Source organism: Ursus maritimus (assembly GCF_017311325.1).
Source record: "Ursus maritimus isolate PB19 chromosome X unlocalized genomic scaffold, ASM1731132v1 scaffold_X1, whole genome shotgun sequence".
In the NCBI taxonomy this organism is placed as follows: Eukaryota; Metazoa; Chordata; class Mammalia; order Carnivora; family Ursidae; genus Ursus; species Ursus maritimus.
Window position 1 is genome coordinate 8,512,308 of NW_024423319.1, and position 26,468 is coordinate 8,538,775.

The 26,468-nt window shown below is 46.3% G+C and overlaps 1 protein-coding gene across 10 annotated transcripts in view; it reads left to right on the forward strand.

Annotated features, from left to right (window-relative positions):
* The first annotated feature begins 9,254 nt into the window (after positions 1-9,254).
* The window catches only part of ZNF75D (zinc finger protein 75D), a 67,651-nt gene continuing 50,437 nt past the window's right edge, over positions 9,255-26,468 (forward strand). For 3 of the 10 annotated variants that reach the window (XM_040627599.1, XM_040627587.1, XM_040627593.1), the window contains exons 1-5: positions 9,335-9,589; positions 11,088-11,614; positions 13,088-13,280; positions 13,907-13,998; positions 14,332-14,458. In XM_040627599.1, the coding sequence (XP_040483533.1) occupies positions 11,168-11,614; positions 13,088-13,280; positions 13,907-13,998; positions 14,332-14,458 (859 nt within the window). In that variant the 5' untranslated portion in view covers positions 9,335-9,589; positions 11,088-11,167. Of the gene's footprint in view, positions 9,280-9,333; positions 9,590-11,085; positions 11,615-13,087; positions 13,281-13,906; positions 13,999-14,331; positions 14,459-21,167; positions 22,102-26,468 lie in introns of those variants that run through there. The other 7 variants (XR_005834308.1, XM_040627586.1, XM_040627575.1 and 4 more) reach the window with 6 other exon arrangements.

Below are 26,468 nucleotides of genomic sequence, written 5' to 3' on the forward strand. Positions count from 1 at the left end.
ACACAGAAAAAGGGAAAACCCCGTAAAACGACCCATGTGCCTTACGATCACAAGCACATCGAAGCACAGGGAAGAAAGAATAACCCTTCAATCTGCTTGCGTGCATCAAGTTCAGGAAATGAGTCACAACTGTAAAAACATCGCCACTAAATCTGCAAAGGGGTCACAGCTTCTGTTTCCTTTCACCGAGACGGTCTCCACTGTCTCCACGTCCCTTTTCAACCGCTCTGCTGCCCGAAGTCGAGCCCAGCCGCTTCGGGGAGCGCCAGATCTGGAGAGGAGTCCAGATCCCCACTTCCTGGCGCTGGGCTTGTCTGAAGTCTGTCTGCTGGCGGTGGAGGGAGGGTTCGCGGCTCCTCTGTAGCCCAGCACCCCCAGCTGGAGTGTTGTCTTGACTTCATTTTCCTCTGGACCCCAGGTCCCTTTCTGGTTACCCATCTTTTTTTTTTCTCCTTCTGGAGTTTCCCAGTCACATGTAGTTCTATTTCACATCGACACATAAGAATTAGGTTCTTGGAGCACCTGGGTGGCTCAGCTGGTTAAGCGTCTGCCTTCGGCTCAGGTCATGGTCCCAGAGTCCCGGGATAGAGCCCTGCATCGGGCTCCCTGCTCAGGGGGGAGCCTGCTTCTCCCTCTCCCTGTGCTCTCTCTCTTTCACTCACTCTCTCTCTCAAGTAAATAAATAAAATCTTAAAAGAAGAAGGAGGCTCTTTTTATCATATTAAACCCAGGCTTCAAGGTGTCACCTGTCCACACTGTAACCTCCCCGAGGCAGATCTGCCCGTGTCATCAAACTGAGGCATTGCACCTTGAGCCTAGATCAGTGAGGAGCCCCAGACACCTGAGAGGCACTAGAAAGCACCCCAAGGGGAGCCCTCGCCCGGCCAGGACTCTGGGATCATGACCCAAGCCAAAGGCAGATGCTCAACTGACTGAGCCACCCGGGTGTCCCTGAACAATGTATTTCACACAGGTTAGCTTAGGAATTTCACAAGCCAATAGCATACAGGATAATGTCTTTCAGTAGACTAATACAGAAACATCGATCTTACTATTGTTCCAGGTAAGGGAGATGAAAAGAGTAAAGTCTAGATTTAGTTGAGGTGTACCTTTCTATGAGTTGGTACTAGGGAGAGATGACTTAGCCAATGGAGAGCTGACCTCCAGCTACCAGCGCAAGAGTAAAAGTCCCCTGTTGCTAGAGCAGGTTGCTAGGGAACCAGTGGCACCACCAGTGTTGCTAGGCAAGAAGATGGCCTTCCCAGGGCCAGTGCCTGGCTTTCATCACTGTTCGAAAAAAAAGGTGTCTTTACTGTGGCGGTAGCTAATTGCCCAGAAGTCTTTGGAGAACTGTTTAGATCAGCAAAGTGTGGCCTTGTCCAGACCAAACACTCTTGGGTAGTCCTCCCAAACTCTTGGTATTTATAGTCAAAATGTCCCCTTACATGGACATGTTGCTTCCTCATATTTTTTAAAAGATTTTATTTATTTACTTGACAGAGAAAGAGAGAGAGAGAGTATGAACAGGGGGAGTGGCAGGCAGAAGGAGAAGCAGGCTCCCCGCTGAGCAGGCAGCCTGGTGCGGGACTTGGTCCCAGGACCCTGGGATTATGACCTGAGCTCAAGGCAGATGCTTCACCGACTGAGTCACCCAGGTGTCCCTTTTCATATTTTTTTAAAGATTTATTTATTTGAGAGAGAGAGGGAGGGAGGGAGCGAGCACGGGGGGAGGGTCAGAGGAGGAGAGAGAGAATCGCCAAGAGCCTGACACGGGGCTCAATCCCACGACCCTGAGATCATGACCTGAGCTGAAATCAATAGTTGGACGCTCAAGCAACTGAGCCACCCCGGCGCCCCTCCTTCATGTGTTTTTTATAGATTATCCACCCGTGGGCCTTTCGGCAACTGAGCTAGTGAGTTCTTATCAGTGAGAACAGATGAGATGATGACATCTGGACACAATTTACTTCATTCTTCTATCAAAACAACTTTTTTGTCTTTGTCATAAACAAGTGGATTAACACAAACTTCACAAAAGTCATAAAGCAAGTGGATTGAGATAATACCAAACCATTACACAACAAAGAAACAGCTGAGTTCATACCTTTTATATTCCTTTTAAGTTTATTTTTTGGTCACCTCTGCACTGAATGTGGAGCTCGAACTCACAACCCTGAGATCAAGAGTCACATGCTCTTCTGACTGAGCCAGCCCAGGTGCCCTGATAAACACTTCTTTTCTTTTCTTTTTTTCTTTTTAAGGATTTTATTTATTTATTTGACAGAGAGAGAGAGAGAGAGAGAGAGAGAGAGCACAGCTGGGGGATGGGAGGAGAGGCAGAGGAAGAAGCAGATTCCCTGCTGAGCCGGGAGCCCAATGTGGGGCTCGATCCCAGGACCCTGGAATCATGAACCGAGCTGAAGGCAGGTGCTTAACCAACTGAGCCATCCAGGTGCCCCAATTTTTTTTTTCTTTTTGAGGAAGCTCTCTGACCAGCATGGGGCTTGAACTCAACAACCACAAGATCAAGAGTCACATGCTCTACCGACTGAGCCAGCCAGGTGCCCCAATACCTTTTATATTCCTACTTTCACGTCACACACTACACACTTTCACGCTCTAATATTTCTGTAAAAGAAACCGGAACAGATTTCAAATGGTTTTATATAAAAGTGAGGTCAGTGCTGGGGACAATAAAGATCCCTCCAGTAAAGGTCCCTAAGACCCAGCGGGACAGCAGAGTGTCTGTGAGACCTGGACTGACCCTGCGCGAGAGCCACACCTCCTTGTGCACAGGTAGCAGGAGAGGATGGCAGGAGGCTCCCGGCTAGAGAATCAGTACCACATTTATGTAACAATGGAAACAAAGCTCTAGTACCAGACCTAGGGCAGGCAGATGGAAGAAGTTTTATAACAATAACCAAACTGTTTGATTTTCCCCTCCCCCAGGATATCACTTTAAATTTTTACTGCAACAATAAAGGACCATATAGTTCTAAATATCATAAGGAGAAATTGGAGGTTTTAAAGTCAGTATTCTTTTGAGAAAAATTTCAAAGCTCACAGTTGAATCGCTATATCAATTCATGTAATTTCGGAATGTGCAAAATCACCACCACTGCTTGGGAGGTGAGTTGGTCTACATGTTTTGCAAGTGGTTGAAACAGTTAAGTCTTACATATGTGTTGTAAGAAAACCAACTAGCAGATTTATTAGCACTAAGAGAATTTCTTTTTTTCTTTTTTTTTAAGGAGTATTTATTGACAGAGAGAGTGCTGAACATGAGCAGAGGGGCGGGCAGAGGGAGAGGGAGAAAGTCTCCACTGAGTCCCTATTGAGAGCAGAGCCCAGTGCAGGGGCTCAATCCCACGACCCCAAGATCATGACCTGAGCTGAAATCAAGAGTCTAACGCCCAACCAAATGAGCCACCCAGGTGCCTTTAGCAGTAAGAGAATTTCTGTCTGTTCTTTCTCCCCAGGAGCTCAAGCATATCAAGATCAAGGTCAGTGAAAGGAAAAATGTTTGTTTTGAAGCGTTTTTCCTTTATCTTTCAATCTAGCTTTCAAGCACTTTTGAATAAAAATTGACTTCCATTCTGGAAAGGAAAACTTGTTTCCTTGTGATCATGTAAGTCCTTCCAAAGAAGGGATTATATGTATTTCTTCTACAAGAAGAGTTTAAGATTGCCTCTTGCCTGACACAGGTACAGAGAAAAGAGGCAGTAGGAGGAGTGACCTAGGGAAATTAAACAATGTTAGATAATGGCTGTCGATGAAAATTTGTTCATATCACACCCACAAAATATTTGATGGATCTTGCAGCTGACATTAATATCCTTATACAAAGTGGCCAATAAGCATATGCAGATATGCTTGATATCATTAGCTATCAGGGAAATGCACACCAAAGCCACAGTGAGACTCCATGTCACAGTACTGTGATGAAAAAGACAGATTACAACAAGTGTTAGCAACGAAGTGGAGAAATTAGAACCCTCATACGCTATTTGTGGAACGTAAAATGGTGTATCCCCTTTCCTAGATAGTCTGGCAATTCCTCAAATAATTAAACATAGAGTTACCATATGATCCAGCAATTACAACTTTACCTATATATGCAAAAGAAATGAAAACATGTCCACACAAAAATGTGTACGTGAATGTTCATAGCAGCATTATGTATAATTACAGAGGTAGAAAAAAACCCAGTATCCTTTAACTGATCTGGTTTTGTTTATCTACATCATTGTGTGGATGTACCACTCGTGAAACACTAAGTAAAAAGAGAAACTATGCAAACTTAAAAGGCATTTTCTTTGTCCTAAACAGTTCAGTGTGTATATTCATAGAGTGTGGTATATCCATACAATGGTGTAGCATACCCACGCGTACAATGGTGTAGCATACCCACGCGTACAATGGTGTAGCATACCCACGCGTACAATGGTGTAGCATACCCACGCGTACAATGGTGTAGCATACCCACGCGTACAATGGTGTAGCATACCCACGCGTACAATGGTGTAGCATACCCACGCGTACAATGGTGTAGCATACCCACGCGTACAATGGTGTAGCATACCCATGCGTACAATGGTGTAGCATACCCATGCGTACAATGGTGTAGCATACCCATGCGTACAATGGTGTAGCATACCCATGCGTACAATGGTGTAGCATACCCATGCGTACAATGGTGTAGTATATCTATCCGTACAATGGTGTAGTATATCTATCCGTACATTGGTGTAGCATACCCATGCGTACAATGGTGTAGCATACCCATGCGTACAATGGTGTAGCATACCCATGCGTACAATGGTGTAGCATACCCATGCGTACAGTGGTGTAGCATACCCATGCGTACAGTGGTGTAGCATACCCATGCGTACAGTGGTGTAGCATACCTATCCGTACAGTGGTGTAGCATATCTATCCGTACAGTGGTGTAGTATACCCATGCGTACAGTGGTGTAGTATACCCATGCGTACAGTGGTGTAGTATACCCATGCGTACAGTGGTGTAGTATACCCATGCGTACAGTGGTGTAGTATACCCATGCGTACAATGGTGTAGCATACCCATGCGTACAATGGTGTAGTATACCTATACAAAATCATTCTACAATAAAATACAATTGAGGAAGCAGAAGGCAAGCTGAGGACAAAGCACATGCTGACACCCCCCCCCCCCCCGCCCCACNNNNCTTCCAGGTGGTACATATGTGACATTCCTCAGGCACTCCTGGCTGCCCTAAAGCTAAGGGAAGGAAAAGCAAATGGTTAACTGATAGAGATCACAGTCCTGCAGGACCGGAGTCTCCCTCAGTTTACAAATGTCTTCGTGATTTATAAGAAAAAGCATTCTTATCAATAACCTAACTTCCAGAAGGAATCTCCCAAGGATCTTAATCTGAATGCTTTACTAGAGGGAAAAACAACCTTAACTTGACAAGCGCAAGGCCTCCGGTATCTTGTAGGTCCTCCTTAGCATAGGAAAGTTCTTTTGAAGCCCTACCTTTTTCCTTACTTCCCCCAACTCCCAAGTTTATAGTCAGTCACCCCTCATAACCCTAGTGCAGCAGCTCCTTTTGTCCCTGTGCTGTAATAAAGCCACCTGTTTGCACTAAAGATGTCTCAAGAGTTCTTTCTTGGTCGTGGCCTCGGGACCTCACCAACATTCAAAAACTACATCACAATGAAGTACTGATATATGCTACAACGTGGATGAAACTTGAAAACATCAGGCTTAATGAAACAAGCCAGACACGAAAGGTCACATGTTCTATGATTCCATTTATAGGAAATGTCCAGATTAGGTAAATGTATAGAGACAGAAAATAGATGATTGGCTGCTGAGGGTTAGTGAAGGGAAATTACAGGCAATGAGGAGTTACAGGTAAAGGGTTTGGTGTTTCTTTTTGGGGGTGTTGTAAATATCCTATAATCAATTGCCATGTTGGTGGTACGACTCTATGAATATACTAAAGACCACTGACTTCTAGCAAGTTTTAATTGAGCGAAAATTATGATTTGTGAGTTACAGCACAATTAAGCTGTTACAAAATCTAATTACTAGAACCAGAAGTCAAAGTCATGTTTAATAACTTATTAATATAGGGGCACCTGGGTGACTCAGTCAAGTGTCGGACTCTTGGTCTTCACCCTAGTCTTGATCTTGGGGTTGTGGGTTCGAGCCTCACATTGGGCTCCACACTGGCTGTGGAGCCTACTAAAAAAATAATAACTCATTAATATAGTTGGGCCTCAGTTTCAAAAGCTACCAATTTTAGAACAGAATCTACTCTGTAACCATGTTTTTGATTACTACTTGTTGCATCTCCAGCACCAAATGAGACCTTTGAGATTCATTCGTAGCATCAACAAAATTGAGGAGGTGGTCCAAACCGTTATACAGCAGATACCTTTTTTTTTTTAAGATTTATTTATTTGAGAGAGCATGCACGAGTGAGTGTGGGAGGGGCAGAGAGAATCATAAGCAGACTCCACACTGAGCGTGGAGCCCAACGCAGGCTTGAGATCATGACCCCAAGATCGTGACTTGAGCTGAGACCAAGAGTCGGGTGCTTAACCAACTGCGCCCCCCAGGTGCCCCCCAGATGATACTTTAAATTCAGCAGTCTGTTCTTCATTAGTCTCTCCTGTTTTCTAAACAACTGCCTTTGTACTCACAACTTTGCTTTATGGAGGTAACCTTTTCTTCTTCATTCCCATTTAGCCACACACTATCTTTTTCCATGTTGGCTTCTAATTCTCCATATTTCTCAAGAATTTATCTACGATTGCCCTCTGCTAAGTTCTTCAGATCATAGTCGGGTTGCTTTCTGTAAAGATTTCCCAGGAAGCTGCTATAGTTCTTTGTTTTACTCCTTGCCAGCTCTTGGCCCAGTTAAAAATCACGTTTTTGTGTTGTGGATTTTAATTCTGGAAACTCTTTCCTTGTCTTGCTCATTGTAACCTTATTCAAAATGACGATTTTCTTCAAGTTGTTTCCACCCAGAGAGTCGTTTGCAGCTCAGGATCACACCTTAATTCCTTGGGTGAATCAAGGTTGAAGTGTTTAAAGGGAGGAAAATGCCCTGTAGGTTTTACATACTTTCTCTTCTGGTGTTTCAAACATATTAGCCAAAATTTAACTATAAATGGCATCTAGGTGTTTTGAGTTTCATTAGAAGCCTTTAATTTTGCAGTTTTATAAAAGACAGCCCTGCTCAATGTTTCGTTTTACTATTAACCATATTAACAATACATAATGAAATTTGTTTTAAGTAAATTACAACTTGTCTTCCTGGAGTCTATAGTCCTTTGAAAGATTTTTCTCTTCAGGGTACCTGGGTGGCTCAGTCGGTTAAGCAGCTGCCTTGGGCTCAGGTCATGATCCCAGGGTCCTGGGTTGTAGCCCCACAGGCTACCTGCTCAGTGGGGAGCCGGCTTCTCCCTCTGCCTGTTGTTCCCTTTGCTCGTGCTTGCTCTCCCCCCACCCCACCACTGTGTCAAATAAATAAAATCTTTAAAAAAAAGAAAGATTTTTCTCTTCAAAGCATATAAACCACAATAGGTTGAAGAGAGCATTGTACTTACTTCTATATTCATTCTAAATGGTTAACTGTTTAATCAACAGATAATTTCTATGGAAGACAATTACAAGGAATAACTATGCAGATTAATATATAAACTTCCATGGTGTAAAAACCTTAAGATTTAAAAAAAACCCAAAGAAACAAAAAAAATTTGCCTTTTATCTAACTACCTTGTTGGTTAGTGAGTGATTCAATTGAAGGATAAGCCCAGGAATTGTTCAGTAGTAACAATGCCTTGCCTTCTTCATTGTCAGAAAACATTAGGTTGAAAAATGCCTGACCTCAGGATCAGAGCTTTGAAAGGAAGATTCTGAAAATGTTTCTCTGGTGAGGCAAACGTTTTTCACTAGGGTTAAATATCACAGATAATATACTGTGTCTTTGACTGGGTTTTGGAATATAGTTGAGGTTTGGTGGAGTGAGGTCCGGAGCCGATGACCAAGAAAGAATTCTTGAGATGTCTTTGGTGCAAAATGGTGATTTATTAAAGCACAGCAACTGAGCCTGTGGACAGAAAGAGCTGGGGCACCGAGGTCTGGAGGAGTGGTGATTATATGCTCAGGAGTTGGGGAAGTAAGGAAAAGGGAGGTTTCAAAAAACTTCCATCTGCTAAAGAGGACCGACCTACAAGATACCAGAACTTCCATATGCTAAAGAAGCCCGACCTACAAGATAACCTACAAGATACCGGAGGTCTTGCCGTTGTCGGGTTAAGGTTGTTTTCCCCTCTAGCAAGGCATTAACATTAAGATAGGTGGGAGATTCCTGGAAGAATGTCACACGTGTCCCACCCTGGACTGGGGGCTTGGGGGAGGTTGCAGGGTGTCAGCTTCTGCTTTGTCTTCTGCCAATCTTCTGCTCCCTCATCATCTTCTTGCTTGCTTTTGGGCAGCTGTGTTTTTCAAATGAAGATTGGCGTTAGCTTGAGTCTCCTCGGCTTTTGCATGTGAAAAGTCTCATAGGTGCTGGTTTGTTTATTTTTCTCCTAAACCCGCAGGTCTCTTTTCTGCTTGCTGGAATAGTTTCTCGCACAGTTTCATCCCACTGCCCTACTGAGCTGCAATTTCTTCTCTTTTGATTCATAGGGACAGTTTTCATCCAAATGCCTCAACACTAGGTAAACCCTGATAATTTGGAGACGCTGACAACCCAAGATACTCAAGTTCTTAGAAAGATGACTTATCCAGAAGCCTATGCTGAGCACTGCAGGAGTTACGCAATGAAACGGGTTCCTGTCTCACAGGGAGGCATAATGCAGTAGAAAAAGTAAGGGCTATAGATGCAAACGAGCTCAATTCTTGTCTAGAAACTGCCCTTGGCAATCCTGGTGACCCTGAGGACGTCATGACCTACAACTCAGGAGGCTCGGGCCAAGTCTAGTGACGACTTTCAGGGGCGGCGGCCCTCAGTGGAGGGGGGGGGGTTCCCTGTAGAAAGGACTGCCAGCCGCCGGAACGCTACCGGATCGATCTGCACTTGGCAAGTCAGGGCCACAAGATCGCGGCACCTGCAGTCGGTGGGGTACATGCCTCCCGGGCGACTAGAGGCTTCTGGGCCTCCAGCCGGCCTGGGGAAGGACGTGTTCGCGTCCCGGCCGGAGCCAGAGCACAAGGCCGCGCCCCCGGGGCGGAAAGGAGCCGCGGCACGGTTCCCGCCCGGCTGCACGGAGGCGCCACAGGTAGAGAGACAGAGATGGCTGGGCGTGGCTGTCACGAAGCCGCCGGAAGCGCATTCTTTCTTTTCCGGTTGGGCCAGGTCCACAGACCGCGACCCCAAAATGGCGAGTCGGGGTACAGTCTCGGGGAGCTAGAGGGATCAGGTGGGGGACCGGTCCTGCGAGGCTCCCGAGCTCGGAGCTGCCCTCGCCAGGCCCGCAGGCGCGCGGGAACCGGCTGCTTCCTCCCCGGGGCGGCGGGGAGGCGTGGCGACGTTGCCGCCGAGTCGAGGAAGAGGGAAGTGGCGCCCGCGGGAGCCGGGGCTGGGCGGAGGTAATGGAGAAGCCGCGTCGCCCCTGGGATTTGGTGGCGCGCGCCCCCGGCGCTGCGGGCCTGCACGCGCCACTGGCGGCCCCCCGGGGCGGGAGCGGGGGGCGGAGCCGGCAGCCTCCCGCGGCGCGTCGGGCGGTCCCCAGCCCCGCGGGCGACGAGGCCCGGCGGGTGCCCGGGCTCCGACCGCCCCGTCCAGCCTCCGCCGGCAAGCTCTTTGTCCCCCAGGGGCCGGAGCAGCCCAGGGATGCGCCCCGGGCACCGTTGGGGGCCGGCCGCCCGCGGAGTGCTCGGGGGCACGCTGGTGGGGGCGCGCGAGGGCGTCGCGGATCCGTGGGGGGTGGGGGAGGAGGCAGCAGTGTGTCTCGCTGCACCCGGCCAAACTCCCCCGTTTCCGCTGGCTGATGGTCAGGTCGCCGGAGAAAGGGGCCTTTCAGCCTCAAAGACGTTAGCTTCTGCTGACGCAGAAGTAGAGCAGGCGCCCCCATGCCTTCTGAGCCTGCACAGGCAGCAAGGAACCAAGCATTTCTCTGAATACCCGTGGCCTCCTCAAAAGAACTTCGTTGCAGTTTCTGCTGCAATACCTCGGGGAAAAGCAGCCTTTCAAGGCCACCCTTAGCCTTAGGTAAAGGTCTGTGTGCCCCTGACAAAATGTGAAGTCAGGAGAAGCGTTTCCTTTACTAGCACCCTTCCTGTCTCGGAAGAACCTTAATGATCACCCTTTCTCTTTCATTTTTTACAAGCTGACATTGTATTCGGTACACAAGGCCAACTTGTCTTTCCAGTAAAGTAAGCAAAAAGTTAATACACAGGTACAAAATCTGCACCGGGCCCTTGATAATCTTCCCAAAAAGTACAAAAAAAAAAAATTGTTGACATCTGGTTGCTCAGTTGAGGGATATTTGCTGAGAGGGATAAGGTTACTTTTTTCCCTAATTGCTTTACTTCTTTTCTGATCTGGTTGTCTCAGTTCTCCTGCCGGTATTAATAGAATGGAAAGGAGAATATCAAATGTTCCAAGAAGTAAAGGTTTCAGTCTTGGTAAGAGGATGAGAAGGAGCATAGTAGTTGTTTCTCCATAACTAAAGACAAAAGAAGGGATGACCTGTTAAAATTTAGAGAAACTCACATATGCCCTATTTGTGAAGATGGGACAGGAAGCACACAGATTAAATATTGGATATTCTCAAAGCTCCTTTTAGCGAGTGGGTGCCAGTTTTTTCATCCACCAGCTTTTCCTTGACCTTTAAAGAAAAAAAGTTATCAATTGACATTTGTCTTCTCTGTGCTGTGCTTTGTTTCAAAGCTGAGTGACCAAAAGAAATATATGTCCTGAAATAATCTGTCATCATGAGTGTCCTAATACTTCACAGTTGATTTTAAAGAGTAAACTGGACAGGTTCATTTCTGTTCATTCTTCTCTGATAACTATAAATAGCAAGTAAATATGTGTCATGTGGCTTTCTTCTTGACATGTACTTTTTTTTCTCCCCTCCCTCAGTGCCCTTGGGGAGAAGATCCACTCAGTGGTTTTATACCAAACCTGACAAGGCCTCAGTTGTCAGAGGAGGCACCAGGAGGATGTCACACATAGGAGTAAAACTGTTCCTAGAGCAAATGATGATGAGACACCTGGAGGTGAATGCATGCTTGTACCCACACATGGAGGCTTTGTGGGGGACTAAGGGGTCTGTGAAAGAGAACTCCAGTGAGAGTAAGAAATCCAGCCCACAAATGGACAGTCTTGGTCCTGAGAGCGCTCGCCAGCACTTCCGGAGCTTCTATTATCATGAAGCACCTGGACCACTTGAGGCTGTCAGCCAACTTCAGGAATTATGCCACCAGTGGCTGAGGCCAGAGATCCACTCGAAAGAGCAGATCTTGGAACTGCTGGTGCTAGAGCAGTTCCTGACTATTCTGCCCAGGGATACCCAGAACTGGGTGCAGAAGTATCGTCCACAGAGCATCAGAGAGGCTGTGGCCCTGGTAGAGCGCTTTCAGAGAGAACTTGGTGGAATAAATGATGAGGTGAGAAGATCCCTTATGTGGACCATGAAATAGGGTAAAGGTGGAATTATCCAGGTTGGGTGGGTGGGGGCAGGCAATGGAGGAACGAGGTGGATTAGGTCACTCTTCTCTCATTCCTTGAGGACAGACAGCCAGGCAGGATCTGAAATCACAGGTGTGCAGCAGTGGTAGGTGACAGGTTTCAGAGTTCCTGGCCATCTTTCTTGGCCTTGGAAAAAAGAAATGCATTTTGCCCTCTTTCGGGCCAGGGCGAACTGGGGGTGGTGGGCCTCGGCTGGCGTGGCCAAGGAGAGAGGACTTGAGTTCTTAGAAACAGAAATAAAAGGCAAGACAGAGTTGGAAATGGGGGGAAATCTGAAAAAAGAAAAAACCAAAACGCACAGCACTTAGAGATTGAAGGAGAGAGAGGGCAGCAAACAGAAGTATAAATCAGACAACTCTGGGAAGACTACAAAGGAAGAGAAGAAATGGAAAGAAAAAAGGGAAGCAGGGCTATGGAAAGAAGAAAACTGCCAAGAGGGGAGTGGACAGAATCGGTGCAGAGGGGTAGAGCCCTCTCCAGTGGGAGCGCCTATCTCTGGCCAGGAGAAAAGAGCCTCCCTTGCCCTCCCTTAGTGGTCTGCCCTTGGCCTTGCTGGGAAGTGGGGAACCAGGGTATGCCCTTGGGGGATGGCAGCACGCTTCCTTTCCTTGGGAGCCCACTTTGAGGAGCACAGGGCAGGGTATATTTTTGGTGTTTTACTATAATGGAATCACGTGGAGGGAAGTAAGAGTCCAAACTCCTCCAGTTTTTCCTCTACCGCATCCCTTTTTTCCATGAAATCCTCGGCCATGGAAGGATTGGAAGATCCAACTGGCTGGGAGTCTTTTTTATTTTTATTTTTATTTTTTAAAAGATTTTGTTTATTTGTCAGAGAGAGAGAGTGCACTAGCAGGGGGACTGGCAGGCAGAGGAAAAGCAGACTCCCCATTGAGCAAGGAGCCCTATGTGGGGCTCGATCCCAGGACCCTGGGATCAGGGCCTGAGCCGAAGGCAGATGCCTAACCAACTGGGTGACCCAGGCATCCCTGGGAATCTTTTTTTTTTTTTTTTAATTCAACTCCTTCTGTTTTAGAGAAAACTGAGAAGTTAAAAATGCCCTTAGGCAAGGGTCCAAGGTGGGAAAGCAAGCCAGTGAAGGCGCTGTGAGAAGAGGCAGCATGCCCCCACCCTGCCAGTGGCCTGAGCCTCGGCTGGCTGCGGAGGGGTGGAGGCTGGCAGCAGCCACGGCTTTCTTCCTCTGATACCGATTTCCCCAGAGGATGTAGATGGTTCTTTGTGAGGAGATGGTGGCACAATATCTCTTTAGTTTTTTTATTACTTCCTTGAATGTCACGACTTCCCGAATCTGGGCTCTACTCTTGTTCATCCCTCCACCACCACCCCCGACGAAAAGTAAGTTCTGTGCTAATGAGGATGGGGATTATTTCTAGGTCACAGCCCATGACCTGGGAAAGGAGGCAGTGCCCTTGGGAGGAGCAGCAGTGGCCCCAGGCTTTAAGTGGAAGCCAGCAGAGCCCCAACCAATGGGTATGTTCCAGAAAGAATGTTGGAATACATACCGGGTACTACAGGAACAGCTGGGCTGGAATACTCACAAAGAAACCCAGCCTGTATATGAAAGAGGTGAGGAGCTTCATAATAATTCTCTTCTCCTGGGCGCTGTGATAGGAATCGGTTCAGCTGGCATGTCATGGGAATTTTCCAGGTGCCCAGCCTTGCCAGCTGTTAGGATGGCTCTCAAGTGCGAGGACAATAGGCCAATGGTGGGTGAAAGTGAGGGTCAGCCTGGGGTGCAGAAACGTCCAAACCAGAGATCCCTGGGATTCACACCGTGGACCTTGCTCCTTAGAAATTTGAGAGAAGATGGACTAGGGACAGGCGGGGTCCTCTCACCCTTCTATGTTAGAGAAGAAACGGCTCAGAGATGGGTCATCCTGGCAGAATGGGGAGAGAATTGTGCACCAGGAAAAAAATGATAAAAGACAGAAACCAGCTACATGGGAAGACCCGAGTCTTTCATTTTCAGTCACCTCTAATTCCTGCCTCGCCCGGTAAACGGTTTCTGAGAGGAAAAAAAAATTACGGATTTCCCTTTATTAATTTCTCTCACGAAATCTGGGGAAACAGTCAACTGTGAAGGTGAGCCATCCTTACTGAATTACTCCTGAGGTTCTGTGTTCTAGAAATCAGCTCAGGACATTTGTAAACATAAAAGAGAGAAATTTTCTCTGGCTCTTTTCCGTCCACAGCTGTGCCTGCTCAACAGATTCTAGCCTTTTCTGAGCAGAAAAGCACCCCAAACTGGAAGATGGCATCTGAGCTCATCTTGCCTGAGTTCCAGGTGAGCTGTACTTTCCAACTTTTTCAGGCAGCCTGCACCTGGCCTTGTCTGTGCTTTTCTCTGCTGCCTGTGACCCGCGGCGCTTGGCAGGTGCTCTGAGGCATGTTAGCCCCAGATGTTCACCTCTAGGCAACTAGGCTTGGCATGGTGGGGACCAGGCCCCTCCCACGCTGTTTACTGATCTCCGGCTTTTTCCTTTTCTGCCATCTGACTTTTCCCCCCTGAATCTTAATACTCTTCCTCGGTGACTGGCCTGCTGTGTAGTTCAGAGATGAGTGACAGGACGGTCTCTGTAGTGGCAAGTACTGAACTGAAACCCATTCTCTTCTTTAGAGCCTCTTGACGTTTGAAGATGTGGCTGTGTCTTTTTCGGAGGAAGAATGGAAATTACTGGACCCTAGTCAGAAGATCCTTTACAATGATGTAATGCAGGAGAACTATGAGACTGTCATCTCTCTAGGTAAAGATTCTCCCTTTCCTTTGTGTAGAAGCTGAGTAATCTGGCCGCAGTTTATGGAAAACTGTCTCCTGTGGAAGAGTCCCAGTGTTCCACTAGCTGTTTGGGTCTCATCTTGACAGTGTGGGGGAAAGGCAAGGCATATCCAGGTCATTCAGAATAGATCCTGACTACAACCGTGTCTCCCATCTTCTGCTCTTACCATCCTAGTCTAAGCTGCCTACTCTAAGCTGTCTAGACCCTGTCTGCTTCAGTAGCCCTGGATTCCCATTCCCCATCCCATTTCACGTGCCCTCCTGAGGCTTCCTTCTCCACTTCCTCCTTGTGTCTCCACCCACAACCAGAGTGGACTAGAAAGAAGGTACTGAATCTTAGATTCTGCCCATTTAAACATATGAAAGAGTCATTCACTGTTCCCGAAAAGAGCCTGGAATTAAGATGGCAGCCCATGACCTCAAGGTTTTATACTCAGAGCGTTATTGTTACCCCCTACACCTGAAGTGATCTGTTTAGAGCAAGGAGGAGAACCATAGAGCCAAGGTCCCCAAGAGTTCAAGGACAGTCTTGGAGAGTCTCCTACAGGTAAGTATATACATGGGAAGAAGAGAAATGTTCCTTTACAGGGGATTAACACTCAAGATTCTACTCCTGTGTTTTTCTTACTGAACTTCTTATTGAGATCATTGTAGATTCACATGCAGATTTAAAGTGTAATACAAAGAGAACCCATATACACTTTACCCAGTTTCCCTCAAAGATAACGTTTGCAAAAGGTATCATATAATGTCACAATCAGGATATTGATGTTGATACAGTCTTCTGACCTTCATATTTTCCATTTTATTTGGCTGTGTGTGTAATTAGTTCTCTAAAGTTTTTTTTTAAAGATTTGTTTATTTATTTTAGGGAGAGAGAGCGTGCGCGTGTAGGGGGAGGGGCAGAGGGAAAGATTCTCAAGCAGACTCCGCATTGAGTGGGGAGCACAATGCAGGGCTCGATCTCATGACCCTAAGATCATGACCTGGGTTGAAGTCAAGAGTCGGAGGCTTAACTGACTGAGCCACCCAGGTGCCCCTAGTTCTGTAAAGTTTTATTCCAAGTGTAGGTTTGCATATTTACCTCTGCAGTCAAGATACTGGACAGTTCCATTACCGCAAGGACCTTTCTTGTGCCCTTTTATCATCACACACTTGTCTCCTGTATCTCACCTCATCACTGGCCCATGCCACCTACTAATCTGTTCTACATTTCTGAAATGTTACCGTTTCAAAAGTGTTACATGACTAGAACCATAAAATGTGTAACCCTTTGGCCTTAACTTTTCTCATTCAGAATAATTCCCTGGAAATTGATTTGAATTGTTGCATGTATCAATAGTTGATTTTGTTTTTAATACTGAGTAGCATGCCATGATATTGAGAGAACACGGTTTGTGTAACCATTCACCGTTGAAAAGAGATCTTTGCTGTCTTCAGTTTTGGGCTAGCGTGAATAAAGCCATCATGAGCATTTGTGTGCAGGATTTTTTATAGAGATAAGTTTTCATTTCTCTGGAATAAATGCCGTAAGAGTGCAATTGCTGGTTCATATGGCAATTACATGTTTAATTTCCTAAGTACGTGCCAAACTGTATTCCACAGTGACTGTACCATTCCACATTCCCAGCAGCAAAGGATGAGTGGTCCAGTTTCTCCATGTCTTGCCAGTGTTTATATGATCTCCATTTGATGTTAGCCATTCTGATCGGCGTGTAGTGTTATCTCGTTGTGGCTTGGATTTGCATTTCCCTAATGGCCAATGATGTTTTATAGCTTTTTATATGCTTATTTGCCATCTCTATTTTCTCTTCAGTGAAATATCTTTTACCCATGTTTTAATTGGATTGTTTTTTAACTGTTGAGTTTTGAGAGTTTCTTCTATATTATAGATTCTAGCGCTTTGTCGAAGATGTAGATTGCAAATAGTTTCTCCAAGCCTGTATATTGTCTTTTTAATCTTCTTCCCATGGGCTTCCACAGAGTAAAAGGTTTTTCATTTTGGTGAGGACCAATTTTTCATTTTTTCCTTTTATACATTGTATTTTGGGTGTCAAGGCTAGAACTCAGACTAACTCTAGATCCCTAAAATTTTCGGCTATTTTTTCCTAAAAGTTTTATAGTCTTATATTTAAGTCCATGATCCATTTTGGCTTAATTATCGTATGAGGTGTGAAGTTTAAGATGAGGTTCATTTTTTGGCCTATGGAGGGCCAGTTGCTTCAGCTCCATTTCTTGAAAAGGCTGTCCTTCCTCCATTGAATTGTTGTTTTTTTTTAAGATTTTATTTGTTTATTTGTTTGTCAGGGGGGAGGGGAGCAGCAGGCAGAGGGAGAAGCAGGCTCCCTGCTGAGCAAGGATCCCAGGACCCTGGGTTCGTGACCTGAGCTGAAGGCAGACAGACACTAAACCGACCAAGCCACCCAGGTGGCCCCTCCATTGAATTGTTTTTGCACTTTTGTCACAGGGCAGTTGAGTATATTTGTGTGCATCTGTTCTGTTCCATTGAGCTCTGTGTTTGTGCCTCTGCCAGTGACAGTTACACTGTCGTGATTACTGCAGCTATGTAATAGCAAAGCCTTAGTATCAGTCAAGTAGACCGATTCTTCCCACTTTACTCTTTCTCATAAAATAAAATTCTCTTTTAGCCCTTCTAGGGCCTGTGCCTTTCCATGTAAATTTTAGAGTAAGCTTATCTATGTCTACAAGAAACTTTGTTGGGATTTTGCTAGGTATTGCATTAAACCTATGTATTAGTTTGAGGAGGATTGATGTCTTTACTACGTTGATTTTTTTGATCAATGAACACAGGGTGTGTCTATTTATTTAGGTCTTCTTTAATTTCGTCAACTTTTTGTAATTTTCAGTGTACAGATCCTTTATGTGTTTTGTTAAATATAGGCCAAAGCATTTCATTTTCACCGGAACATCTGTAAGTGGTATTATTTTTAATTTTGGTTTCTGTGCGTTCATTGTTTTTATATAGGAATGCCACTGATTTTGTGTTTTGATCTTGTATTCTGTGATCCTAGTAACTAACTTATTATTTTTGAGAGTTTTTTTTTGTAGATTCCTTGAGATTTTTACACATAATCACATTATCTGCGATGCCTTTTAATTTCTTTTTCATGCTGTAACTGCAGTGGCTCCACCTTCCTGCTGTGTTGAGTAAGAGTGGAAAGAGCAGACATCCTTGGCTTGTCCCAATATTATCATGAAAGCATTAAGTTTTTCACCATTACCTATTTATGTTAGTATGGTTTTTTGTTGTTGATACTCTTATCGAGTCAATATAATTCCTAACTTTGTGTTTTTATCATGAATGGATATGGAATTTGTGAAACACTTTCCTGTGTCTTTTGATAGAGTATGATCTTTAAAACCTTGATGATATGGTACATTATGTTGGTTGATTTCAAATGTTGAATCAGCTTTGCATACTTGCAGTAAATCTTTCTTGATCATGGTATATAATTCTTACATATTGTTACCATATTGTTACATTGTTTGCCAGTATTTTGTTGAGCATTTCTATATTTAAGTTCATGGGAGATGTTAGTCTGTAGTTTTCTTTTTTTTTTGAAGAAAGCTTTATTTATTTTAGAGAGAGCACATATGCGTGTATGAGAGGCGGTGGCGGGGGAGGGATAGAGGAAGAGAGAATCCTTAAGCAGACTCTCCGCTGACTGCGGAGCCCGAAGTTGGGCTCGATCGCAGGACTCTGGGACCATGACCTGAGCCAAAACCCAGAGTTAGCTCCTTAACCACCTGAGCCACCCAGGCGTCCCCGTAGTTTTCTTTTTTAGTATTGTCTTTATATGATTTTGCTATCAGGGTAATACTGGCCTTATAAAATGAGTTGAGTAGTATTTCCTCCTTCTTTCTGGAACAGATTGTAAAATTGGTGCTAATTCTTTAAATATTTGGTAGAATCCTCCAGTCATACCATATGGACTTGGATTTGGGGGGGGGAAGCTTTTAAACTGTGAATTCAGTTTGTTTAATGGGGATAGTGCTATTCAAATGGTCTATTTCATGTTGGTTGAATTCTGTTAGTTTGTGGTTTTGAGGAATTGGTCCATTTTTTCCTAACTTTTAAAAGTCATGGACATAAGGTTGTTTATAGTATTCTCTTACCATTCTTTTATTTATTATTTTTATTTTTTTAAAAGATTTATTTATTTTTTTAGGGGGGAATGGGCAGGGGGAAGGGCAGAGAGAGAGAGGGAGAGGAAGCAAACTGCCTGCTGAGTGCAGAGCCTGAAGCAGAGCTTGACCTCAAGATCCTGAGATCATGACCTGAGCCAAAATCAGGAGTCAGATGCCCGATGGGCTGAGCCACCCAGGCGCCCCTCTTACCATCCTTTTAGTTGCTGCGAACTGTGCAGTGGCGTGTCTGATTTCCTGCCTGATACTGGCGCTTTGGATTTTCCTTCCTCTTATTTTTGTCCGTTGTGATAGAGGTTTATCAATTTTAATTTTTTTGAAGAACAAGCTTTTTGTTTGGTTGTGACTTTTGCTCTGATCTTTACTATTTCCTTTCTTTAACTTGCTTTGGGTTTATTTTTCTTTTTTCTCTGGTTTATTGAGGTAGAAACTATATTATTGATTTGAGACCTTTCCCCTTTGCTACTGTAAGCACTTGGGGCTGTACCTTTTCCTCTGAGCACTTCTTTAGCTGCGTTCCACATATTTTAATATATTGTAATTTCATTTTCTTTTTTTTTTCTTATCTGTTTATTAAAAATTTTGTTTGGGGCGCCTGGGTGGCTCAGTCGTTGGGCGTCTGCCTTCGGCTCAGGGCGTGATCCTGGAGTCCTGGGATCGAGCCCCGCATCGGGCTCCTCCGCTGAGCCTGCTTCTTCCTCTCCCACTCCCCCCGCTTGTGTTCCCTCTCCCGCTGGCTGTCTCTCTCTCTCTCTCTCTCTGTCAAATAAATTAAAAAAAAATTTTTGTTTTTTAGTCATCTCTACATCCACCGTGGGGCTTGAACTCATGACCCTGAGATCCAGAGTCACCTGCTCTACCGACTGAGCTGGCTAGGTGCCCCTGGAATTTGATTTTCCTTTTTTTCCTTTTTTTTAAAGACTCTATTTATTAGTGAGGGGGGGAGAGAGAGAGCACACAAGCAGAGCGAGCAACAGGCAGAGGGAGAAGCGGGCTCCCCACTGAGGAAGGAGCCAGATGTGGGGCTCTATCCCAGGACTCCAGGATCATGACCTGAGCCAAAGGCAGATGCTTAGCCAGCTGAGCCACCCAGGCGTCCCAGGAATTTGATTTTCATTCAATTATGTATTTTTAAATTTTCTTTGAGACTTTCTCTTTGAACCACGAGAAGTTTAGAAGTGTATTTTTTTTTTGTTTCCACATATTTTTTTTTAAAGATTTTATTTATTTATGTGACACAGAGAGAGAGCCAGCGAGAGAGGGAACACAAGCAGGGGGAGTGGGAGAGGAAGAAGCAGGCTCCCAGCGGAGGAGCCTGATGTGGGGCTCGATCCCAGAACGCCGGGATCACGCCCTGAGCCGAAGGCAGACGCTTAACGACTGAGCCACCGAGGTGCCCCTCCACATATATTTTTTGAAGATTTTATTTATTTGAGAGAGAGAGCAAGAGAAAATGAGCATGAGATGGGGGAGGGACAGAGAGAGAAGCAGACTCCCCGCTGAGCAGGGAGCCCAATGTGGGGCTTGATCCCTGGACTCCAACTCTGGGATTGTGACCTGAGCTGAAGACAGAGACTTAACCAGCTGAGCCACCCAGGCGTCCCTTGTTTTCACATATTTTTTAGATTTTTCTGTTGTCTTTTTGTTTTTGATTTCCAGTCTGATGCCTTTTTTGTTAGATTGCCTTTTTCACTCAGTTCGTGATTTTTTTTTTTTTTGGTTCTTGATCTGGTGGGTGATTTTTGATTGTATCCTGATCATTTTGTCTATTATGTTAGAAGAGTCTGGGTCCTTTTTAAATATTTTAATTGAACAGTCACCCTGTTTTAGTTTAGCACATAGGTTCTTTCCTACCTTTGTGGGGTATGCTTCCAGCGACAGTTAATTTTCAGAGCCTCTGTGGTGCTATTGTGGTTTCCTTGGCTTATATGGTGCTGGTAGGGCTCCCATCTGTCCCTGCTGGTGTCGCCTGAGGGTGAGGAAGGTATTTACCCAGGCCAGAGTGCCTCTCAGTGGGAAAGGGGAATCTCAGACCCGCAGGGATGAAGAGGGTTCCTGGGCCAGGCCACCGTGGCTAGGTGCCTTCTGCTCGTTCTTCCTGCCCACTTTGGTGTCTTCTAACTGGGGTTCTGATGCTGGCAGGCTTCCCATTCAGACTGGTGAAGAGGTAAGCCTTTCTAGGCAGCTTTGTGTTGCTAGGTTAAGGGCTGGAAGATGCTAGCGCGGGTTGCCTTCTTCTGGTGGCTGTGGGGATATAGGACACCCTGCTGAGTTACTCTGCTAGGCCTGGAATTCTCTGTTGGTCATGGCTTGCATTCTTTCATTGGCTTGTTGTTGTGCCCAACAGGGAGGATCAGGAGGAAATGCGTCTGTGCTGTTTTGTCCATATTGGACCAGAAATCACTTGTTCTGTGTTTTTTAAAAAGCAATCATCATTGATTTTTCTCTCCATTCCTATAGTTTTCTTGTTCTGGGACACAGACGGCTGACTCTTCTGTTTATTCCAACAGGGTTAAAGCTCAAAAATGACACTGGAAATGACCAACCTATATCTCTTTCTGCATTAGAAATACAAGCATCAGGAGGCAAAGTATTAAGAAAGGCCAGAATGAAAGTTGCCCAGAAAACAACAGGCAAAGAAAATCATGGTGGTACACGCAGGGTACGGAGACGGCACCGAGGTTTTCTAGGGAGGAAAAGAAAGAAACTTTCAACTTGTAAACAAGAGCTTCCAAAACATAAGGATCTTCAAGGGAAAGGCCATGCAGGAGAGAAACCTTTTAAGTGTCAGGAATGTGAGAAAAGCTTCAGAGTTAGCTCTGACCTTATTAAGCACCAGAGAATTCACACTGAAGAGAAGCCCTATAAATGTCAACAATGCGATAAGAGGTTTAGGTGGAGTTCAGATCTTAATAAGCACTTAATGGCACACCAAGGAATAAAACCATACAGATGCTCATGGTGTGGGAAAAGCTTCAGTCACAACACAAATCTACACACACACCTAAGAATTCACACAGGAGAGAAGCCCTTTAAGTGTTACGAATGTGGAAAAAGATTCATTCAGAACTCCCACCTTATTAAGCACCAGAGAACCCACACAGGTGAGCAGCCGTATACTTGTAGCGTATGCAGGAGAAACTTCAGCAGGCGGTCCAGCCTTCTTAGACACCAGAAACTCCACAGGAGAAGGGAATCCTGTCCAGTATCTCCAGTCTGAAGAAAGTCACCGTGTGGATCTTGACCCTAGAGGTGACAAAAGAGTGTAAAACTATGAGGCACCAATGATAGGAATTTGTCACCCATAGGAGATTTGGGAGGGGTTCATGTCCTACTTCACAGAAAGGAATCTAAGCTGTCTCTCGTGTTCAGCATTGTATCTTCAGTGCCTAGCACAAGACTGATACACAATGAGTACTTGATCAATAAAAGAGTGGAAATATAGCTATCATCTATCTATAGTTATCTATTCATCTGTCTATCTATCTGTCTGGTTACTCAGCTTCCCCACCCTCGGTGATCTAAGTTCTTCAGGTATCAGGTGCTCAGCAAATACATGATGGCCACGAGTCCTACTCTCATTCTTTCTCAAGAGAGGTGGAAAACAAGAGTATTCAGGTCCTCTGAAGGGAGCTTAGTGAGAATTACTAAGCTGGAGAGAGTTTCTATGGCTATCATTCTGTCGACATGAACAGCCAAGCCCAGGGCTGAGGGAACTTTATTCTCCAGCAGGAAGAGAGCGCTCGGTGTGTGCCCTGGGAGAAGTGCCCCCATTCCAGTGGCCGTTCCCGTGAGCGCCCACTACCGCAGTGTTTTCTGTCAAGGAGTTGCAAGCAGCAAGCGAAGGCCTGAATGCCGCCACAGACCTAGGGACCTTGCAAGTGCTTGATGTCTCTCCTGCTGATCCTCCCAACACTGAGGTATATAGAATGAAATGAGGAAGGAAGCAGTCTGGGCCCGCATCCACATACTTGTCTCTTTGTAGAAAGCCCAGGGCCGTGGGAAATGGCCTTTTTTTTTTTTTTTAACTTTTCACCATGTGGACTGGAGGCTTTCAGATTGGTGCCACACTGCTCCAGGGCCTAAAGGGAAGCCCATTTTTATGGCTGCTCAGCCACAACCCCATACACTTTGGATGCTCTTCAGCAAAGTCTGGAAGTTTTGTAAACGGATGTACTGAGAATGGCAAGGTGAGCCCCGTGGCCTCGGCACACATTGGATAGCAGGAGGGAACATCCAGAAGTGTCAGAGCAAAGTCAGGCCCGCGGCCTAGAGGGCTGCCCCCATGAGAACTAGGTCAGATGGAAACTGTTTTGTGATACTGGTAGTTTCTCTTCCTTCCCCATTGGCCTCAGGGATTATCTCCTGAGAAGACAATGACATGTCAAGGGCAGGGAAGTTGGAGGACATGGATTTATAGCTATGTCAGATTCTAGTTTAAGATGTTGGCCAAGGCTTTGATATATTTATTATTTCATAAAATTTTACTTTCTTAATGAAATGGAATGTTTCATATTAGACATGAAACAAAACTCCACAGTTACTAAATCACCCAGAGATGGCAGTCACTTTTTTGGCATAGATATCTCCAGATATTTTTTCCATCAAGAAACCCCTCTATGCCTGTTTTCAGGCTTGTGAAATGGGAATGATAATTCCATCCTTTCAGGGCTGCTGTGAGGATCAGATGAGATGTGAGCATGCCTCACACTGATGGGCCACAGTAGGTGTTCCATAAACATTTGGAATATTCTTCCTTCATCTTTCAGCTAGTTTTTTTTTAAGATTTTATTTATTTGTCAGAGCACGTACAAGTGTGAGCACATGCGCACAAGCAGGGGGAGCAGCAGGCAGAGGGAGAAGCAGGCTCCCCACTGAGCAGGGAGCCTGATGTGGGATTTGACCCCAGGACTCTGGGATCATGACCTGAGCTGAAGGCAGATGCTTAACCAACTGAGCCACCCAGGCTATTTTCAAAAGAAGATCAATTAGGCAGAAAAGTTGAGCATCCTTAATTAATGGTGTTTCCGTCATTCCCAGCTGTTTTTTTTTAAGATTTTATTTATTTATTTGACAGAGATAGAGAGCCAGCGAGAGAGGGAACAGAAGCAGGGGGAGTGGGAGAGGAAGAAGCAGGCTCCCAGCGGAGGAGCCTGATGTGGGGCTCGATCTCATAATGCTGGGATCACACCCTGAGCCGAAGGCAGACGCTTAACCACTGTGCCACCCAGGCGCCCCCCAGCTGTTTTTTTTTTAAGCCTTTTCGTGGTGGTCAGAAAGGTAGCCCATTCTTTTCTAGAGATACTTCTCTCTAGTCCCTGTGAAGCAATAAGCTAATGTCCCCATTGAGCTGGATATACTGCTAGCGAGTAACAGAACCAGAAATAGACTAAAAGCCCCCAACTTGACATATCTGCAATGTGGCCGGGAAGTGATGGCGAGGGATGGACTTGTGGACACTATTTGCACAATTAGGTGTATCCATCCTCAAGCTAATGGGAAAGGAAAGAGGTGACTAGAACGGCCACTAAAAAGAATGCAAGCACTAAGCCCAGAGGAGGAAGTGACCCAGAAGGAAAGGATCCCATTATATTCCTGAAGGCTTGGAGACCGACGGCCCCACCATCCCTTCTAGAACTATCTGAGACTGTGCTCTTGGAATTAAGGGGCAATTCAACTTCTTTCCGAGGGCACTCTCTTTGTGTGACTGTCCGGTACCACCCTGGACGACTGCTGTCATACCATCATTCAAAGGACCTTCGTTCAAGTAGCCTTTAGAAAGAGGAGATTGACTCGGAAATTGAAGGAAGTACTGTATCAGTGGAGCCAGGAGTTACTGCCTGCTTGATGGGATTCAGCAGAGTTCCTGAAAATGAGTCCGCAAAAGGCCACTCCTGTTTTCTTAAAGCTGCCAACCCCTGTTATCACACCTGTTAGCGTGAAAGCTCATTTTGGAGGTCCTCGTCTATACTGGCATCACCAGGAGAGGTAAAAACCAGGGAGTCTAGAGATTAGGCAGGAAGCCTGTTAGATGCAAATAGGCAGAAACAGGAAGAGAATTGAGGGTTCCCGGTTCTGAATTTAGACTCTACCGCCCATTGAATGCAAGGGCTCCAGGAAGAAAGGACATTCTCGTCCCTGTGGTCGTGGGACAGGATTTAGAAGTTGGGGCTCCTGGCTGACCTATCAGTACCAATTTTTCCCTTTCAGCCCTCTGACATAGCTTCCTAGGGCCTCATTCCCCGAGCATCCTGACCACTCGTGTCAGCCCTATCTCAGGAAAAGGAGGAGAGACAATGGGCACTAGGGAAAGAACGGAATAAAGAAGAGCGATGTTACGCTGCTTTATAGTGCCCGCCACCTCCCCAGCATGTGGCTAAGGGATGGCAGCTCCACTGCCTTTCTGAGGCCACGACAGGAAGACGGCACACAAAAGCTCGGAGACTGCAAGAACAGGCTGATTCGTCATCCAAGGGGCAGAGCGAAGAGGCAGAAGTTTCCCAAGTTCAGATCCCACGGGCAGAGACGGGACTGAGGAGACAAAGGCGGACCTGAGCCCGGTGTGAGGGCTGTGGGTTCATATCCCAGCGTCTGAGCTCCTGTCCTCAGGAAGCAAGGGGCATCACAGGGAAGGTGGGCTGGGCAGAGAGGAGGAGCAAGGGGCTGGGCGAGCAGAGGCCAGCCCTCCTCTGCCACTCGGGTCTACATCTGTAAGGCTGAGGTTGGAGGTCCAGGGCTCAGAGAGCCCAGTGCCACCCCTTGCTGTGGCCGAGGCACAAGGGCATGTCTGGGTCCAGGCCCGTTCGTGCAGGGCCCAGGTCTTTACCCTCTGTCTCCAAGCACACCATGGCACGGCTGCTACCCAAGAGCCTGTTCGGGTCCCTCCGCAGTGACTGCTGCAGTCGCTTAGGGTTGTATCCCCTACTCCAGTCACGTAGTACACCGGCACTGAAGGGCCCTGGGAAGCCGAGGAGACCACGCTCCTTATTTTACAGAAGAGGCAACTGGAGCTCAGGGGGTTTCCCTTCCCAGGGCCTTGTGGCAGCGGGAGGGATTGAAATAGTCTCCCCAGCCCCAGGCCTCTCTCTCCAGACGGGACGCATTCAGCTCCTGGCAGTGGCTTCTCGGAAAGTGTCATTCTTCAGCCTCTTGGCTGTCTCCCACAGGGCGAGGAATCCCTTCTGAGCGATGGTCTGCTTTGTTCTTGGAGGACCCCAAACCCTGTTCTCTCAAGCTAACCCCTCAGGTGGGAGGTTCCACTTCTGAGCTCTTTACGAAAGAGCTGCCCTGGTAACAGGCGGTGCCAGGCCTCCAGAAGTACGTCTTGTCCCTGTACATAGACGAGGACCAGGGAACCATCCTCCTACCCATTCTTCCGCCCAAAGGGGTCTGGGACTCATTGGGAGAGTCCCGGGAAGGGCTGGACGTGGGGGGCACGTCCCTGGAGAGGCAGCCTCTCCTCAGAACACCCCACCTCCTTATTTCTGAGCTACGTATTCATGAATCTTCCTCCAACACGGTGGTCACCAAGTCACTCTTCACTCAAGCTTCCAGCGGCCTCCAGTTCCCACATCCTTTATGTCCTGCTCCCTCCTCGGGTTTCCAGGCTCTTCTTCACCTGGCTCCATGACAGCCAACCCTCTTTCCTGTCCCCCAGCTCACAGATCTGATGCTGAGCCACGCTGTTAATGCACCTTCTGTTAGTCTTTGTTTTTAATCCCCCATAGGGCCTCCCGACCTGTCCAAATTCTTCCTTCAAATGTCACATCACATCTTCCTCCTTGCGCTTCCTAAACTCACTCCATACTGAC